The sequence below is a fragment of the Trachurus trachurus genome, assembly GCF_905171665.1.
Source record: "Trachurus trachurus genome assembly, chromosome: 12".
NCBI lineage: Eukaryota > Metazoa > Chordata > Actinopteri > Carangiformes > Carangidae > Trachurus > Trachurus trachurus.
Genome location: NC_139908.1, coordinates 1,892,086 through 1,912,299, shown reverse-complemented (window position 1 = coordinate 1,912,299; position 20,214 = coordinate 1,892,086). Strand labels below are relative to the sequence as shown.

The following is a 20,214-nucleotide window of genomic DNA, read 5'->3' as shown; positions in this document are numbered from 1 at the left end:
TATTTCTAGTCAAAATGTCATTTCTAGTCAAATTCATTATAGTCATTATATTTAAAATAAGACTCATCACATAAAAAGTAGCTTGTTTTTAGACACTTTTTACTTCTTTCAAGCTGATTTTCACTTGAAATAAGTAGAAAAATCTGATAGTGGAGCAAGTTTTTCTTCCTTATTACAAGCACAAAAAACTTGCTTTCACTGGCAGATTTTTCTACTTATTTCAAGTGAAAATTAGTTTGAAACAAGTGAAAATGATCTAAAAACAAGTTAATTTCAATTCAATTCAAAAAAACTTTATTGTCTGTCACCAGGACAGAAAATTGTCATCAGTTTGGGCTCAGTTAAACATAAACATACAGACGTCAACATAAAAACTCACATTAAAAGATCTCACATGAAAACCATAAACATTCTAAAATTCCTGTGGCGCTCACATAAAAGCTGCAACAGCAGATAGATCTTGCCCTAAAACCAGGTACCTATTTGAGCCACAAACCGCGAGTCGCTCAAACAGAGGAGCGCCCCGCCACCATCTTCAAACTTCAGGTGATGAGTCTCATTTTAAGTGGAAACAGTTTAGTTTTGACTAGAAATTATACATTTTGACAAGAAATAAGACAAATATTCTTGGAAAGATTTTGAGTTTTTGCAGTGAAGTCGAAGACGTTCATGGAGATTCTCGTCTTGTTCTGAGTTGCTTGAGATCTACAACCACAACGCTAGATGGGAGGAATTCTTACACAATGTCCCTTTAAACTACGATGTTACTTGTCCAACAACTTATTTAAAGTGTTTTTTTTCTCCAAGTTTTCTCTGCCAAAGCGACACACACACACACAGACACACACACTCAGCGCTGGCCCAGACTCACAGACAGCAGGGGGGAGGAGGGGGTGTGATGGTGACTGGCAGGGTTTTACAGTCTGGGAGGGGGATGCAAAAATTAGAGAAACAATTTTATTTGGATGCAAGCAGCAAAAATGAGGAAAATGTCCTCGAGTGCAGGATGAGTGGGAGAGAAAAAGCATCAAAAATCATGATATAAAAATACAGTTTTATATTAAATTTGGCAACAACAGATAAATGAACAGTTAACACGGGGACACAGGATTAAACCAGTAAAACCATTAGAGCAGAACTCAACTTGTTCCCTCCAACTTTATGAAGCTTTAACTTGAATTTCCCGACACTTTCACTAGGGATCGACCAATATGGTTCTTCAGGGCTGATACCAATACCGATTATTAGTAATCAAGGAAACTGATAACCAGTATTAAGAACTGATATTCATTTGCAGAAAAAATGAACATTTTTGTTGTCAAAAGTTAGAATAAGACTCCTGAGATTAGACTGACACTGTAAACTGTTAGTTTCTTTTTTGTACACTGTGAAAACTGTGATCAAAAACAGATCTTATACCTTTTTGTAGAATAAAACAAACTAACAAAAAACAAATCTCAGTTTTAGTGGGAGCGATTTATTTTATTGGTGAAAAATCGGCCGATATTATTGACCATGCCGGTAATCGGTCTGTCCCTACTGGGAACATTTCTGTTGTATTCATCTCCTCATCGTTCCCTCTTGGTGCATCCCATAATGACTTTTACAGTGAGAGACCACTTTAAAATGTTCAGTTTCTCTGGTTTTTACTATTTGTAGTTTTGCGTTGAAGTAAAATGAACATTTTTGTTTTATTCTATTAACTACAAATATTTTTCCCTAATTTGAAATAAAAATATTGTCATTAGAGCATTTATTTATTGGCAGAAAATGACAACTAGTCAAAATAAACAAAACATATTAAGTCTTTTCAGACTTTGAATAATGATAATGTGAAGAAAACATATCGTTCATATTAATTCCCACACAACACAACATGAATATTTCAATTTAGGAAGAGTTTATCAATCAGTTTTGGTGATGATAATGTCTTAATGTTTAATCCCAGCCCTTAGTCCACATGAGGGGGAGGAGATAATGAGTAGAAATTTCAATTTTGAGTGAACTATCCCTTTAAATTAGAAATATGAAAATGTCTGCACCACATCTGAGGACCACAGAGGCACCTCTGTGGTATCCTTCCTGTAAAACCAGATGTGGTTCAGGTGATCGATGACCTCATCAGTGTCTCATTAAGCAGAAGGAGTTGTGTTTGTTTCTTGTTGCTGCCCTATGCGCCATCCGGCGTAATGGGGATAAGTAAGTAAGTTGTGTTTGTGTTGGTGTTTAAAACGAGTGTCGTACATGTAGAGAAGCTTTTTAAGAAACAATAGTGAACGTGGTCTCTTCTTCTTTTCACCTCGGTCCTTGTTTCTATGTTGACGAGTGTTTTTCTGTTTCTGCTTTTATCATGTGTGATGATTATAAGTATGTAGCTACAGTAGCCAGAACGCCAGAACGCCAGAACGCCACTGTGATGGGCAGTTGCCATTTCATTGTATTTTAATACAGAGACAATATAGGCCTCCATATATATTTAGTTTAATGTAGATAACATAGGTATAGGTCAGTAATCCATGTATCCCCCCCCCCCCCCCTGCAGGCTGGTGCTGTGGAGCGGTCTGGACGCCGGCTCGGTGGTTCTGTTCGACTCGGGCCGGGGGGGGCAGATCCCCTTCGAGGGCGTGATCAGCGAGGGTCCGGCCGTGAGAATCCAGTTCATCACCGACCAACCGAACCACAACACGGGATTCAACATCCGCTACGAAGGTAAAACAACAACAACAGCACTTAAGGGGAGACACCCCAGGTTTAACTAACAGATTTCACCATGAAACTTCCCAAGTTTATCACTCACATTAAGACAAATATTTTTTGTATTACAAGTTTTGTCAAAATATGTAAATGAGGCTATATCTGATGAAATATGCGATAATTTACATATATTTCCTGACCCGAAATCTGAAAAATCTCTTTTTATTACTTTTAAATGAGAAAATACTGTCACCAGCCCTAAAAAAATCCAATTTCGCCATGTTTTTAGGAATAAAATGTTGTATAAATGAGGCTGTGAATGATATATCAACAATCCCCTCTGTAAAAACCTTCAGAATATAGACAGGAATAAAACTAGAAGGTTTGGTGTCTGTAAGTGCTGCTGAAGTGGAGATTTCTAGCTCAGAGTCTGAAAAACTGAATCTGAGAAAACGGCCTTTAAAGACTTGGACTGTAAAACTACATAGATTGTTAATGTAAATCATACGTTTATGATTGGTTGTGGATACGGAGGAGATAACAATTTTTGAAGCCTACATCATTGTTCAGGAGAGAAAGAACTTTACAATGACACCTGACATGACATGGGTCAGACAACAAGCACAGTTAGTGTGTCACAGTAGCTGCTAACTTTTAGCAAATTTAGGAGAAATCTACCAACAAAAGAGACAAAATGATGTAAAATAACCTCTTTAAAGGACAATTCCAGACGAATTCAACTCGGGGGCTGTATGTTCCTAACATTTTAGGTCTAAAAGAAGGAATCTGAAGATTTTCAGTTTAATATCTCCTGTTTTGCGGTAGTTGTGTCTGTCCCCGCGTCGCCACGGCAGCAATGAATGGGAGTGGATGTAAGTTCTGCTGCTTAGGCTGTTTCCATCCCTCAAAGCCACAGACAGCGTCAGATGGAGACTCAAACATGCAGCCAGAAGTTTATTTACTTCAACAAGCCGACATGTTTGTAAAACTAGATCTAATTCAAAGTCTCCCGGAGTCTCGCGCGAGACCCAGTTGCCGTGCGCGGTGTGTTCAGGTGCAGTGGGAAGCTCCCGTTTGTGTCATAAACACAGGAATATCAACTCTTTACTTGCTTCAAGTAAAAAAAACTTCTCGGCGCATGTTTGAGTCGCCACCTGACGCTGTCTGTGGAAAAAAATGTAGACTTGAAGCAAGTAAAGAGTTGATATTCCTGTGTTTATGACACAAACGGGAGCTTCCCACTGCACCTGAACACACCAGCACTGCAACTTTGGGCTTGCACGAGACTCCGGGAGACTTAGAATTAGATCTAGTTTTACAAACATGTCGGCTTGCTTGAAGTAAATAAACTTCTGGCTGCATGTTTGAGTCACCATCTGACGCTGTCTGTGGAAAAAAATTGCGGCTTTGAGGGATGGAAACAGCCTCAGCAGCGGAACTTACATCCACTCCCATTCATCGCTGCCGTGGCGACGCGGGGACAGACACAACTACCGCAAAACAGGAGACTGAAAACCTTCAGATTCCTTCTTTTAGACCTAATATGATAGGAAAATACACCCCAGAGTTGAATTCGCCTGGAATTGTCCTTTAATGAAGAAAAATAGCCAAAAATCTTAAAATTGATCAGTGCCTGGGGTGTCTCGCTTTAACATTTAAACGCACTAGATGAGTCGTTCCATTTCTATAATGAGAGTTTAAAGATGGGAACGAGACGGAGCGGAGGAGCTCGTGCTGCTCTCTGGTTCTGCTCGCCGCTCGCTGCCAGCTGGATTGGGGCTGGACTGGCAGCAGCAGCAGCAGCAGCAGCAGCGCCGGTTGTTCAACATAATCTGATCTGAAGCTTTCACAGATTCTGGCAACAGGAAAAATCCCCACACCCCCCACACCCCCCTCTCCAAACCCTCCACCTCCTCCTCCTCTGACGAGTTTATCCTCATCAGTGAAGAGGAAAAGCTACAAGAAAACACAGATACTACCAGTCGTCTTGGCGTCTGCTCAGAGAGATTACACCCAGGAATCAGGCAGGAAGTTAAAGGGATTGTTCACCAAAAACTCATTATCTCCTCCCCCTCATGTGGACTAAGGGCTGGGAGAAGTTTCAGAGTCCTCCGTGGCTTCTCTGAGTTACAGCGGGGGGTCCGTGCAGCACTGCATGTCCATACACTGCAAAAACTCAAAATCTTTCCAAGAATATTTGTCTTATTTCTTGTCAAAATGTCTCATTTCTAGTCAAAACTAAACTATTTCCACTTACATAATAGTCATCACCTAAAAATTGACTTGTTTTTAGATCATTTTCACTTGTTTCAAACCAATTTTCACTTGAAATAAGTAGAAAAATCTGCCAGTGAAAGCAAGTTTTTGTGCTTGTAATAAGAAAGAAAAACTTGCTCCACTATCAGATGATTTTAAGTGAAAAAAATGCTTGAAAGACGTAAAAAGTGTCTAAAAACAATCTACTTTTTAATGTGATGAGTCTTATTTTAATTATGATGAGACTTGTTTTGACTAGAAATGATATTTTTTACTAGAAATGAGACAAATATTCTCAGTAAGATTTTGAGTTTTTGCAGTGTATGACGGTTGCAAATGAATACCAACTGTCTTCGTAACAAAAAGACACACCAAAACACATCCAAATACCTCCATGCTGCTCGTATGTAATGTCCGTCTTGTATTGAAGCCCCGAAATGCGAAATTGTCCCGAAAAACTTAAATAAGTCTATATTTCAAGCTTGTTTTATAGCGGAAGCTTCTCTTCCTGGTTCGTCAAATTTGGACGAACTGGGAAGAGGACGGACCCTGTTTTTTTGGGGGTGAACTACCCCTTTAAAAACACCACACACACACAGACACACACACACACTGAGGTTGGTCTCTCTGTCTCTCTGTGTCTCTACAGCGTTCGAGCGCGGCCACTGCTACGAGCCGTACCTGCAGAACGGGAACTTCTCCACCTCAGACCCGTTGTACAGCGTCGGCGCCGTGGTCCAGTTCTCCTGCGACCCGGGTCACGCGCTGGAGCAGGGACCGCCCGTCATCGAGTGCATCAGCGCCAGAGACCCGTACTGGAACGACACCGAGCCGCTCTGCAAAGGTAACGAACTAACCTGAGAGTCCAAGTTCACCACTGTCTCCAGTCCCAGTCCTCATAATAACCATAAAGCTACAAAGAAAAGATGATTGGATGTAAAATCTAAACCATCATTTCAAGCAGAAGTAAGGTGAATGTTTGTGTTAATCTAAGTCTTAAATAGTTGTATCTTCCGACAGCAATCACTTCTATAGAGTGTTTGGTCTGAAACACGGGTCTGTCAGTCACTCTGCTCTGCTCTGCTCTGAGCCGAGGAGAAAACTTTCCTTGTATCCTACAACCTTTATCCAATGAGGAGAGAGAACGGCATAAAGGGGCAGTCCTCTCTGTGTGTGCAGCCAAGGGATGCGCCTGAATGTGGTGACGTAGGGACGAGGGCGGGGACTGCTAACTCCATCTCCACCGGATTGCTTACTGATAGCTTTAATGTGAACAAAGTTTGGATTGAACAAGAAGAACCACAGCACAGAACCTGCTGAAGTCTCCTCCCACTGTTGTCATGGTGACACCAAGTTGTTACCATGAACAATTTGAATTATTTTAAAGTTATTGAATTACATCACATAAGCCGATGGTTCTCAAAGTGGGGTCAAAGGGGGTCACCATTTTTTTCTAGAATTTAAAAACTTAAAACAATTATTATTATATTATATATTATTATTATATTATTATTATTTATAGAAATTGTACCACTTTTTCTAGAATTTTTTGAATTGTTTTTGAGAAATGTTAGCCTACCTCTTTTTTCTAGAATTAAAAACTTTTTTTTAATGATTATTTATTTTTATTTATTTATAGAAATGTTATCACTTTATCACTTTCTACAATTTTTTAAAAACTTTTTTCCTGAGAAATTATTCCACTTTTTTCTAGAATTGTTTTTGAGAAATTTCACCACTTTTTCCTAGAATTTAAAAACGTATTTTAATTATTATTTTTTATCTATTTATTTATAGAAATGTTACCACTTTTTTTCTAGTATTTAAAAACGTATTTTAATTATTATTTTTTATCTATTTATTTATAGAAATTTTACCACTTTAAAAAAAAAAAAAAAATGTAAAACTTTTTTTCCTGAGAAATTTTTCCACTTTTTTCTAGAAAATGTTTAACTTTTTTTTTTTTTTTTTTTTTAGAGAAATCTTACCACTTTTTTCCAGAAATTTCTCTACCATATTTCCAAACATTAAAGCAGAAGTAAGTGATATATTTGTGTTAATATAAGTCTTAAATAGTTATATCTTCCGACAGCAATCACTTACATAGAGTGTTTGGACTGAAACACGGGTCTGTCAGTCCCTCTGCTCTGCTCTGAGCCGAAGAGAAAACATTTATCGTATCCTACAGTTTTTATCCAATGAGGAGAGAGAACGGCATGCAGGGCTGTGTGTGCAGCCAAGGGACGCCGTGAATGTGGTGACGTAGGGACGAGGACTGTTATGGTGCGTTCAAGGAAACCCGTAACTCGTGTTTTTCCGACCTGTGAAGTGGTACCAGTTCGATCTGGTGCGAGTTCACGGGTCAGAAGTTACGAGTGGCCGTTATAGTGACTTTCACCGGTAAAACAGGTCGGAAAAACACGAGTGGGTTGCCTGGAACGCTACAAAGTCGTAAGTTGTGACTTGAAGCTGTAATTTACGGTTTCAAAAGCCTGCCTGGAACGCAGCATTAGCCAAAACGACCGGATCGCTTACTTCTGCTTTAATGCTATTGACCCTAATTTGAACGTACATTGACTAAAAACAAATACACAAATACAGTATTGTAAAGTATTGTGTAATATTGACTAATATTTTACAATATTTGTGTAGGCCTATTTCTGGTGTTTGCTTCAAAATTGGAGGTCCGTGGTGTCAGATTATGGGTCCTTGATGTAAAAAAAGTTTGAGAACCACTGACATAAACCAAAGTGAGAGACTGACAGAGACTTTTGTGGTTAGAAAAACAATATTTCACTGCAGCTTCAGACACTGAGAGGTTTGTATTTACCGATCTTTCATCACTGCAGTCGCCTGGTGACAGACAGTTTCTGGTTTATGAGCCGGTGTGTGTGTGTTTGTGTGTGTTTGTGTGTGTTTTGTATCAGCTGCTACATGTTCTGCTTCATTTGTCACATTTTTATCACAGAAAAAGTCGCTGAAGAGTAAAACAGAAATAAACACCTCAGCACTTCACGTCTCTCTGTCAGTTCAGTTCAAATGGAGCAGAAACGACTAAAAGAAAAAAAGTTCTGCCACTTTATTACTTTTTAAAATGAACATAAAAGAGTCGAAGTCAAACATCAAAGTGACAACAGACTCTTTGTTAAAGGATTTAAACATCATTTTATACAATAAAACACTGTAACTTCCATCTGGTCCAATGCTTTTCTAAAACTTTTCTAACTCGTCCCACTTTCATCTGTATTTTTATTATATATCATTATGGTCTATTTATGTATGGTTTACCTAGATTAACTTTATATTTTTTTCTCTTTTTATATTATATGTTATAAATCCATTACACACAGAATGAAACAGTTCATGTCTTTATTTATTTGATTTCTTTTAATTGTAATGATTATGGCATTTAAAAAACAGCATTTTTAATTTGGAAATGTTGTCCTTCTGAAATTAACTCAATAGCCTACTTTTTTTAAGATTTTTGACTTGAACAACTAGAAATGAACTTTTCCATGATATTCTACTTTATTGAGATGCACCTGTATATTTATAATTCTTAGTTTGCAGTGAAATGTGTTGGAGCCACTGATCCAGACTGACAGATTTCAGAGAATATTTTTAATCAGAGTCTAAACTGAGAGTTCAGTCGTTGAGCTTGTGCCTCTTCATCCTGTTTGAGTCTCAGTGTGTTTGATGTTTCCACTGCTGCAGTCTCAGTCTCCATAACGGCCGGGTAATTCTACATTTTAGGGAAAAAGCCACTTATTCACAGATTTAGATAAAGAGACTGACACCAGTGTCTGTGTCTGTGTCTGTGTCTGTGTGATAAATATGAAGCTGTCGGCAGCAGACAGGTGGCTTCTTTCAGCTCCGTGGCTGAAAACGAGGAGGTAAAACTCACCTGCTCTGTCTCAGGCTTCATGCAGCTTTGTTTCCCTTTTTCACTCTGAAACTGTAGAAAACTAAAATAATACACTGATATTGATTAAAATTGGGCAGTATGACCACATTTTCTCGGTTTAACGGTATTTGACAGGTTTCTTTTTTTGTTTGTTTTGGGCTTACCCACTCTTGACCTGTCTTTGATGATTTTGTTTTATGATATTTTCATCTCAATGTATCTGGTAACATGTTATAAATGTGATTGTTGGCAGGTAGCTACACTGCAAAAACTCAAAATCTTACCAAGAATATTTGCCTCAGTTCCAGTCAAAAATGTCATTTCTAGTCAAAACTAATCTCATTCTACTTAAAATAAGTCACATCACATTTAAAAAGTAGTTTGTTTTTAGACACTTTTTTTTACTTTTTTCAAACATATTTTCACTTGAAATAAGTAGAAAAATCTGATAGTGGAGCAAGTTTTTCTTCCTTATTACAAGCACAAAAAACTTTGAAATGAAAAGAGTTTCATTTTGACTAGAAATTAGACATTTTGACAAGAAATAAGACAAATATTCTTGGAAAGATTGTGTGTTTTTGCAGTGTACTGTGTGAGTGTGGATAGAGGGGGAATTTAGTGATGAAAGTGAATTCATGTATTTTCCTCTTATGAATTCTTTCCACAAGCTGTTCAAATGCTGAACCACTGATCTGAAATTCCTGCAGAAACGCTCTCTCATTTCATCTGCACTACAGCACAGCAGAGTGACAATAAACTTGATTTGATTTATGTAAAATATTATTGTAATTTGGATATAGTATATACAGTATGCATGTTTCTAACACAGACTCTGTTGCATTAGCTAATGGGGATTGTTATGAACGCAGCATAAGTCTTAAATAGTTGTATCTTCCGACAGCAATCACTTCTATAGAGTGTTTGGTCTGAAACACGGGCCTTTCAGTCACTCTGCTCTGCTCTGAGCCAAGGAGAAAACGTTCCTTGTATCCTACAACCTTTTATCCAATGAGGAGAGAGAACGGCATAAAGAGGCAGTCCTCTCTGTGTGTGCAGCCAAGGGATGCGCCTGAATGTGACGTAGGGACGAGGGCGGGGACTGCTAACTCCATCTGCTGACAGGAAGTTAGACAAAACCACCGGATCGCTGACTTCTGCTTTAACTTTGTCTTTAGGAGATCATTCCATCTTCCACTTGCTGAACTGTTCACATTAACCATCTATTGCACGATGCCTCTGTACAATAATCCCCCCACCAGCTCCTCAAACCCTCCGACTGTTGCTGTAAATCCTCCATGTTTCTCTGACTGTCTTGTCTCTGCTCCTCCTCCTCCTCCTCCTCCTCCTCCTCCTCCTCCTCCTCCTCCTCCTCCTCCTCCTCCTCCTCCTGTTCTCCGTGGTGTCCCTGCAGCCCAGTGTGGAGGAGACCTGGCTGGACCCGGGGGGGTCATCCTGTCTCCCAACTGGCCCGAGTGGTACGGAGAGGGGGAGGACTGCAGCTGGAGGATCCACGTCGGAGAGGACAAACGAGTGCTGCTCGACGTACAGCTGTGAGCACAACACACACACACACACACACACACACACACACACACACACACACACACACACCAGGGCCGTTGTCTAGGGGAGAAAGGTGATGATAACTCTAGGGGCCCAGCGCCCAGTGGGGCCCATAAAAAACCCCAGTAGTCTAATCTTTGTATGACTGATTTATTCTGCTTAGACCCTGACTGATACTCATAGTACACTGTAAAAACTCAACATCTTTCCAAGAATATTTGTCTTATTTCTTGTCCAAATGTCTCATTTCTAGTCAAAACTAATCTCTTTCCACTTAAAATAAGACTCATCACCTAAAAATTTACTTGTTTTTGGACAATTTTCACTTAAATTCACAATAGATCTGCCAGTGAAAGTAAGTTTTTTGTGCTTGTAATAAGGAAGAAAAACTTGCTCCACTATCAGATTTTTTCTACTTATTTCAAGTGAAAATCTGCTTGAAAGAAGTAAAAAAGTGTGTAAAAACAAGCTACTTTTAATATGATGAGTCTTATTTTAAGTAGAATTAGATTTGTTTTGACTAGAAATGACATTTTGACTAGAAATAAGACAAAAGCCCGGCGTCGGCGTGTCAACGGGCCGCTCAGGTAGCTACTCGCCGCCGCCGCCGCCAGCTGCCTCTTTCATCAGCTCTTGTTAACCTTTCCCATATTCCATGTTATAAACTGTTTGTATACAGTATAAACTTGTCTGTATACGACATCTACTGCCTGTCCTGGGGGAGGGATCCCTCCTCTGTTGCTCACTCTGAGGTTTCTCCAGTTTTTCCCTTTTAAAGGACAATTCCAGGTGAATTCAACTCAGGGGTGTATGTTCCTATCATTTTAGGTCTGGCTTCAAAAGGTTTAAAAATTTACTTGTTTTTAGATCATTTTCACTTGTTTCAAACTAATTTTCACTTGAAATAAGTAGAAAAATCTGCCAGTGAAAGCAGGTTTTTTGTGTTTGTAATAAAAACTTGTTCCACTATCAAATTTTTTCTACTTATTCCAAGTGAAAATCTGCTTGAAAGGAGTAAAAAAAAAAGTGTAAAAAAAAGGGTCTAAAAACAAGCTGCTTTTAATATGATGAGTCTTATTTTAAGTATAATGAGATTTGTTTTGACTAGAAATGACATTTTGACTAGAAATAAGACAAATATTCTTGCTAAGATACTTGAGTTTTTGCAGTGTAATGCTGCATTAGCATCAAAACAAAGTTGGCTAAATAAAAAATGATAATACATACGTAGTCTAACAAAAAAAAAAAAGGAAAAGTTAGGGGGAGCACTGCAAAAATTCAACATCTTACCAAGAATATTTGTCTTATTTCTAGTCAAAATAAATCTAATTATACTTAAAATAAGACACATCACATTTAAAAAGTAGCTTGTTTTTAGACACTTTTTAATTTTTTCAAGCAAATTTTCCACTTGAAATAAGTAGAAAAATCTGATAGTGGAGCAAGTTTTTCTTTCTTATTACAAGCACAAAAAACTGCTTCCACTGGCAGATTTTTCTACTTATTTTAATTGAGAATTAGCTTGAAAGTGAAAATGATCTAAAAACAAGTTCATTTGTAGGTGAGGAGTCTTATTTTAAGTGGAAAGAGTTTAGTTTTGACTAGAAATAAGACAAATATTCTTGGAAAGATTTTGAGTTTTTGCAGTGAGGGGCCCACTTTAGTATTCTTTAAGGGGGCCCAGAATTCCTATAGCAACGGCCCTGACACAGACACACACAGACTTGTCAAAGCTTCAGCTCTGATCCAAAGTTTGGCCAGATGTCGTCATTAAAAATGGATGTGGAGCTCCGAGGGCGGCGGCTCGGCGGCTCAGCGGGGGGGGATTGATATTTCTGTATTCCAGCTCACACTGAGGCTTTAAATCCAGAAACTTGACAACATTAGAGAGCATGCTAATCAACTTCCCCCCTCCCCCCCTCCACCCGGCCTGGTATTTATGTCCTCATTTGGATTCTGGGCGCTCGGCGGCAGCGGTGGTGGCGGCGGCGGCTCGCTGCAGCGCTGGTCATTGTGGTCGTGTGATGCTGCCGGACTGAATTTTTAATCTTTCATCTAATCCTCATCCTCCTCTTCATCCTCCTCCTCCTCCTCCTCCTCCTCCTCCTCATCCTCCTCATCCTCCGTGTCTCTGACAGCTCCAGCGTGAACTGACTTATCACCAAATCTAAAGCCAGCGTGTGTGTGGAAGTTTAATTTTAATTAAAGCAACTTCCGCAGAGCTCAGATTTACTTTGACTGCAGTTTATGTAACGCACACATCATCATCATCTTCATCTTCATCGCCGCCGCCGCCCAGCGAGGAAACTTAGTTATCAAAGTAGAAATCAGATCAGTGTTTACGCAGCCAGAGAAACCAGCAGGGACCAACAGGGATGGGGGTTTTGCTTTTTAAAGGCTGAATCCTCAATTTATGGGATTTATTTAAGGTGAACTCAGCAGGCAACAAGATCTGCCTCCCAAAATATTTATGTTAAAGCTCAGATCGGTTAAATATCTAACATCAGGAGAGAGAGTGGAAGAAGGAGAGGAGTGAAAACACAAGTGTTAATTTGACATATTGAGCATTTTATTTAAAAAAAGTAACGCAATAGTTACTTCTCCGAAGTAATGGAGTAACTATAACTTATTACTTTTTAAAAGTAACGTGCCCAACACTTGTATCTATGCAGAGAAATCAGTGTGTGTGTTTGTGATTTGATACAAATGTCTGGGAGACAGAGGTCAGAGGATTAACTGACCTGAGGCTCAGAGGTTGCCATGGTAACTTGGGGTGGTTGCCGCGGCAACTTGTGGTGGTTGCCCAGTAACGACGATAGGGGCCCCCTATGTGATTTTCTGCCTCTGCACTGGTCTCACATTTGGGCTGATTCTGACAAAACGGTAGCTCCTATCAGAAGAAGAAGCAGACCGTGGTCGTCGTAAGGACTTCCTGAACGATTTGATATGACTTTGGTGTTTCTACAGTAAATATTTTGGAAACACTTGCGAGTTATAAACAGGGGTCCGTTCTGCTTCTCTCAGAAAATCTTTGTATTAGAGTCAATGAGGAGCAGAGAGAGACGTCACCACACTGAGAGGCTCACAGTTTAAATTCTGTAAGTCTCTCTGCTTTGATGAACACATTGTTAGAGACAGAATAAGTTTGTCTATAACCCTGGAAAAAGATTATGTGTGTAGAGTGTAAATTGTGGCCGGGAGCAGCGTGGAAAGAGAAATGTTTCAGAGAATTTCAGACAACTTCTCCCACTCTAGAGAAGTGTTAGTTTAAAAAAGGAGGATTTTGAAATAAGCACAGGAAGGACGGGTGTATTATGATCAAAATTAATCACAAAAGAAAACCAGCTGCAGTGATTCTGGATGTCTGAAGAAGAAAAAGTCTCGACTGTTGTGACATTGGTTCAAAAATAAGGCTCTTAAATTTGACTGAAAAAGAAACAGTGCAGGAATCAACATTAAAACCAAACAACACTGTTAGTTGTTTGCCTTTTGTGTGCTTGTTCGTTTTTATTTTAATGCTCATTTCCACTATGTTTTGTTCTTAGTTGTTTGCTTGTCCTTTTTTCGTTTTTATTTTAATGCTCTTTATTTCCACTATGTAAATGGAAATCTTTTGTACAAAGGGTATAGGCACAATAAGCTATTGCTTCAGCCTACACCTTTTGGTAGCATGTATTAGTGACCAATCTATGCATTTTCAGTCAGTCTCTTCTTTTTTTAACCGAAAAATGAATAAAATAAACTAAACTAAACTTTGGAAACATGTGAATTAAACCAACAAGATCTCTGGTGCTGGTCTGATGATAAGCTAAGCTAAGCTAATGAATCCCAAGTTGTGCCTCATAAATAAAAACAACAAAGTGCATGAGTGTATTTTCCATCATGTCAAATCAAATCTTTCAAAAGTCCATGTCAATAATTATCTATAATGTATAATATCTGAGTGAGGATGAATCAAGATCTAACAGAGACACTTATCGATGTTTCAGTAGCAGCAGTCTCATCCTATGAAATAAAGTGGATATTTATTCATTTAACTTATTTTCTCTGCGGTGTGAAATCGGTTTAGCTCGACTCCCTGAAAACACTAATCCAATTACGTACTCAGAAATGTGTCACATCATATTTACAGATATTTCAGTCATGAAAAGCCCTGGTGTGAGGCTTCGTCTGTGGTGAAACATCTCCGTCTCCGGGGGCAACAGCCGCTCGCCTCTGTTTACACGCCGCTAAACGCTCGGCCGGCGGATGAACGCAGCGTTTAACCTCCGAGGTCGACTCGTCTCCCACACAGCCGGTTGTCGACATGACAGCGCTCTGACTCATCACCGCTCCTCCTCCACTGATACCACTGATACTCTCTCTCTCTCTCTGGCAGGGCCGGCCCTAGGATTTTGGTGGCCCCCTAAACAAGATTTTTGTTTGTGGCCGAGGCTACTCTAAGCGCAAACACCAAATCACTGCACTGCAAAAACTCAAAATCTTTCCAAGAATATTTGTCTTATTTCTTGTCAAAATGTCTCATTTCTAGTCAAAACTAATCTCTTTCCACTTAAAATAAGACTCGTCACCTAAAAATTAACTTGTTTTTAGATCATTTCACTTGTTTCAAACTAATTTTCAATTGAAATAAGTAGAAAAATCTGCCAGTGAAAGCAGGTTTTTTTGTGCTTGTAATAAGGAAGAAAAACTTGCTCCACTGTCAGATTTTTCTACTTATTTAAAGTGGAAAATTTGCTTGAAAAAATAAAAAGTGTCTAAAAACAAGCTACTTTTTATGTGATGAGTCTTATTTTAAGTATAATTCGATTTATTTTGACTATAAATAAGTCAAATATTCTTGGTAAGATTTAGAATTTTTGCAGTGTGGTTAGAACTGAATACCGACATGTTTATGCCCCGGAGGCCATTTTCTCGACTTTTACATATTTTCTTAAATTTATCTCTTTAAGATACTTGCAGATGTAACAATACTCAAGTGTTTTATGTCTAAATATTAGAACCTCCGCTGTAAGCACACTGAGGCCAGTTTGTCCTAGAACACTGTAGAAAGAAATAATTTAGGACAAATGCTGGAAATTTGAGGTCTGCTTTTTGAAAAATTTCAAATCCCTTGTGAAAACACTCCTTCAGTCATGAGAATGAACTGTTTTGGTGCTTGAAATAGGATATGAACACAGTAATAGATAAGTGTAGAAAACAAGTCTAAAATGACATTTTGTAAGATTGCTTTTTGAGCACAAATGTTGTCATTCTGCCGTTCTATTTTCACCAAATGTCTCAAATGTGAGATAAAAGAAGCTGAATATTGACTTCACATTACATATAAAGCTCATAGCGTGCACGTGCAGACCTCAGGATGTTTAAATGACTTGATGAACCCCGGTACCTTTCTGATCATGTGGCCCCCCACCGAGTGTTTATGCCAGCGGCCGACCCTGCTCTCTGTCTCTCTCCTCAGACTGAACATCAGCGACAGTGACATGTTGACCATCACCGACGGCGACGAGGTGACGACCCGTATCCTGGGGCGCTACGTCGGGGGCAGCAGCCCCTTCAAGCTCTCCTCCACCACCCCCGACCTCTGCATCACCTTCCACTCCGACCCGGCCGGACTCGTCTTCGGGAAGGGAGAGGGCTTCATCATCAACTACATGGGTGAGACTCAGACGCTGCTACCGCCAACACAGAGTTTATACTTTTAGTATTTTCACCAAATCCCACAAAAAGACAAAAAAATCTGTGTGTATCTGTCAGTGATGGGAATAACGGCGTTATAAATCAATGGTGTTACTAACGGCGCTACTTTTTTCAGTCGGGTAACGAGTAATCAAAAGAGTTAGACTACCGTTCCCCCGTTATAACACCGTTACAGTTACTGACAATAAAATGTGCCGTTACTTGACTCAACAAGTCACAAAACAATAATACGCCTGTTTAAGTGTAGTAGGCTATGTTGTAGCCTACACATTTTTTTCAGTCCATCAACTAGTTGGAAAAAGCCATGAATCTAACCAACCTGGTTAGTTCCAGATAAACAGGGGAGTAGAGGGGCGAGTCCAAGTAATTTGACATATTTGAGCATTTTACTTTTAAAAAGTAACGCAATAGTAAGTAACAGAGTAACTATAACTTATTACTTTTTGAAAGTAACGTGACCAACACTGATATCTATACATACAGAGAGATCAGTGTGGTTGTGTTTGACTTGTTGAGACTTGATATAAATGTCTGGGAGATAGAGGTCAGATCAGGTCAGAAGATTAACTGGCCTGAGGCTCAGAGGTTGCCATGGGAACTTAGGGTGGTTGCCACAGCAACTTGTGATGTTTGCCCAGTAACGACGATAGGGGCCCCCTAGGCTGAGGCAGACAGAAACGTAGAGAGAGAAAAAGGAAGGATTTTCTGCCTCAGCGCTGGTCTCATATTTGGGCTTATTCTGACAAAACGGTAGATCATATCAGAAAAAGAAGCAGACCGTGGTCGTCGTAAGGACTTCCTGAACGATTTGATATGATTTTGGTGTTTCTACAGTAAATATTTTGGAAACACATGCGAGTTATAAACAGGGGTCCGTTCTGCTTCTCTCAGAAAATCTTTGTATTAGAGTCAATGAGGAACAAGGAGAGAGTTTAAATTCTGTAAGTCTCTCTGCTTTGATGAACACATTGTTAGAGAGAGGACAAGTTTGTCTACAACTGTGGAAAAAAAACATGTGTGTAGAGTGTAATTTGTGGCCGGGAGCAGTGTGGAAAGAGAAAGGTTTCAGACAATTTCAGGCAACTTCTCCCACTCTAGCTGATGATGTCACCCACTCTGGTATGAACATTCCGTGCCATACACACCCATTATAATCTCATAATTTCTCCCAAAATCACCATGGTCATTGAACAGTGATTGAACAAAAACTGTAAAACCTACCGAAACATGGATTAATACAGTAATAGATAAGACTTGTGTCTACATTTTAAAGTTTAAATGGAGTCTCTAGGTGAAAGTGAGCCGGAGCAGTAGACGTTTGAAAAACATAAACTTTCTTTTATATCTCCTTGAACCTGGTGTAAAACATTACCCACAATGCATCTGAACCAGGGTTATGTGTGTTATGGTTGATGCAGCCTTGAGCCTCGGTCCTTTTTCTGAGATTTACTTTCATTCAGTTTCCACTTTAAAGGACCATAGTGAAAGATTTAGTGACACCTGGTGGTGAGAGTGCAGTTAACATAAACACATGTTGCACCGCCATGTTTGTTAAGTTTGTCCCTTCTTGGCTCCTGTAGAAACACGGCGGTGCAACATGGCAGAAACCCGCTCCCTCGTCTCCCAGCTAATGAAAACACAATCAGTGGTTAGTTTGAGATGAATGAAAACATAATTACGAATATTACATCCAACAGATCCTTTAAACCCAACGTCCTGCTCCTTTAACGTCTCTCTCGCTCCGTTTTCCATCCTCTCGTCTTTATTTGTCTTTTCTCTTTCTTTTGCCTCTGCCCTTATTCAATCACATCCCATTTGTTTCACCGTCTCACAATGGCCCTCGTCCGCAGACACACACACAGAGAGTTTCACAAGCAGCCAAACAAGCTCGCACCCTCGTCGAACACACAGTAATCTGCAGCGCGTCCCGTAGCCAACACCTGACACCAATTTAGAAATTCACCGAGACACACACTGTCCAATTTACTTGTCACCCTCCCGACACCGCGAGCTCGCACATGCTTCCCCCCGAGGAGTAAATCAAGTAGACACAGCATGAATACGTAGGCTACTCTCTTTGATTGTGTGTGTATGCGTGTGAGTGTGTCAGTGTTCAGAATAAATTACCCACCACACACACACATCCAGGCTGCACGGAGGAGGAGGAGGAGGAGGAGAACCGAGTCAATAGAGAATGAATAATTGATCCAGGAACTTCAACTTACAAATCCCAGTAGGCCTATTATATTGTAGTGTGTAATGCAATACTGTACACCGGCCGATCAATCATCAGAAATACATATGCACACACACACACACACACACACACACTGGTCCCAACAGGAGAAGACTTGTTTATATGTTTCTCTGGGCTGTAATGACTTTTTTCTCCTGTCTTGAAACTGTGCAGATTTTTATTAATGTTCTGTATTTTCTTTCCCGGCGTGAGAGTGAGCGTGCAAGCGAGCGGCTACCGGAGGTGTTTTGTTTTTTTCTTTCTTCTGTCTGTTCGAGACCATTATACACCGGAGACGCGCTGCTGCTGCAGTCTGGGGCAATAACCGCTCCTGTAACTGTGTGAATGGAGAAAAGGAAAAACATAAACAGTCAGTGAGAGCACAGGGGAGAAATCTGCAGATGATTTAATGCAGCAGCAGCAGCAGCAGCAAAAAGGTTCAGAAGTTTGAAGCATCACAGTAAATATAACACTGTTGTCTGTTATTGGACTTTACATGAAGTGCTGCTGAACAAACACAACACTCGATTTAAATTCGAGAAAGTGAAAGTACAGAACACAGGTGTTTAGGATTGTGTGTGGTGTTTTAATCATAAGTTTAAAAAGAATAATAATTAGTTAAAAAAATATTTTTATCAGTAATTTTTTGGGACATTCCAGGCGACCCCATTTGAATTTCAGGCGACCCCACATGAGGTCCCGACCCAAAGGTTGAAACAACAACATAAACAGTCAGTATCCAAGTCGTATCAAATTTAAAAGCGGATTTTGTGAAAATGCGCAAAAAGCAAATGCGAATTTATGACGGTTTCCATTCATTAGTGTTTTGCGATTAGGAGGAGTGCGCCGTGAGATTACGTCATAACGTCGCTGGGTGAAGTCCAGCAGCTTCACCCACAAACTCTGGCTCAATTCGCATAATCTGTTTCCATAACAAAAAGTCACATTTTCATTTAATCGATACGCTGACAAATCCCCCCCCCCCCAAAGCGTAAAAACTTTTATGCGCATTTACTGCCTTTTTTCGAATTTCTGGCGTTTCCATTCAAGTATTTATTCGCAATTTTTGAAAATGCGAATAAAAAAAGGTGGATGGAAACGCAACTAGTGAGAGCACAGGGGAGAAATCTGCAGATGATTTAATGCAGCAGCAGCAAAAAGGTTCAGAAGTTTGAAGCATCACAGTAAATATAACACTGTTGTCTGTTATTGGACTTTACATGAAGTGCTGCTGAACAAACACAGTGAAACATTACTGGGAAACGAGTGCAGTTTCTTTTTACGGACAGATTCTTCTTTCATTATTGATTCTTCTGCCAGTTATTCTCCTCGTAAATCTATCCATCGATCGGTCTGTAAAGCATCGCACAAACAGCTAGATAGATACTATATCTGGGCGATAGATCGACTTTATCGATTCATTTTGGTTTATGATGTTTTCAGATGAAAATGGAGTTCATGGAAACACAGAGAGGACAAATGAGCTAATAACAGCGAGGAGATCGTTTATTCAGCATCAAACAGGAGCAGCAGCTGAGAATGAAAAATAAAACCTCAAACTGTTGAGCAGCTGAAATGAAAACAGTAAAACTCACGTCTCAAACACTGACAGAGTTTTGTTTAAACAGGAGCTGATGCAACAGAGCAGAAAACTAAACTAAACCCTGTCCCAACTCACTTTGAAACATGTTGCTGCCATCGCATTCAAAACCAACATGAGATTTTCTCAGTTTCAACATTGTTTAAATAAAATATGATGTTTAAATGTTTTATAAATCATCACATTCTGTTTCTATTAATGTTTGAAAAGCGTCTATGCTTCTTTGGAAACAAGACTTTTACAATAAAGCAGCAAATTCTG

At 39.5% G+C, this 20,214-nt stretch overlaps 1 protein-coding gene across 1 annotated transcript in view; it reads left to right on the top strand.

Moving 5' to 3' along the window:
- The window catches only part of sez6l (seizure related 6 homolog (mouse)-like), a gene marked incomplete at both ends in the record, with an annotated part of 50,109 nt that overhangs the window by 16,944 nt on the left and 12,951 nt on the right, over nt 1–20,214 (top strand). Inside the window, 4 exons of the mRNA XM_083983905.1 lie at nt 2,543–2,709; nt 5,600–5,794; nt 10,266–10,404; nt 15,879–16,075. Of these exons, the coding sequence (XP_083840031.1) occupies nt 2,543–2,709; nt 5,600–5,794; nt 10,266–10,404; nt 15,879–16,075 (698 nt within the window). The remainder of the gene's footprint in view (nt 1–2,542; nt 2,710–5,599; nt 5,795–10,265; nt 10,405–15,878; nt 16,076–20,214) is intronic.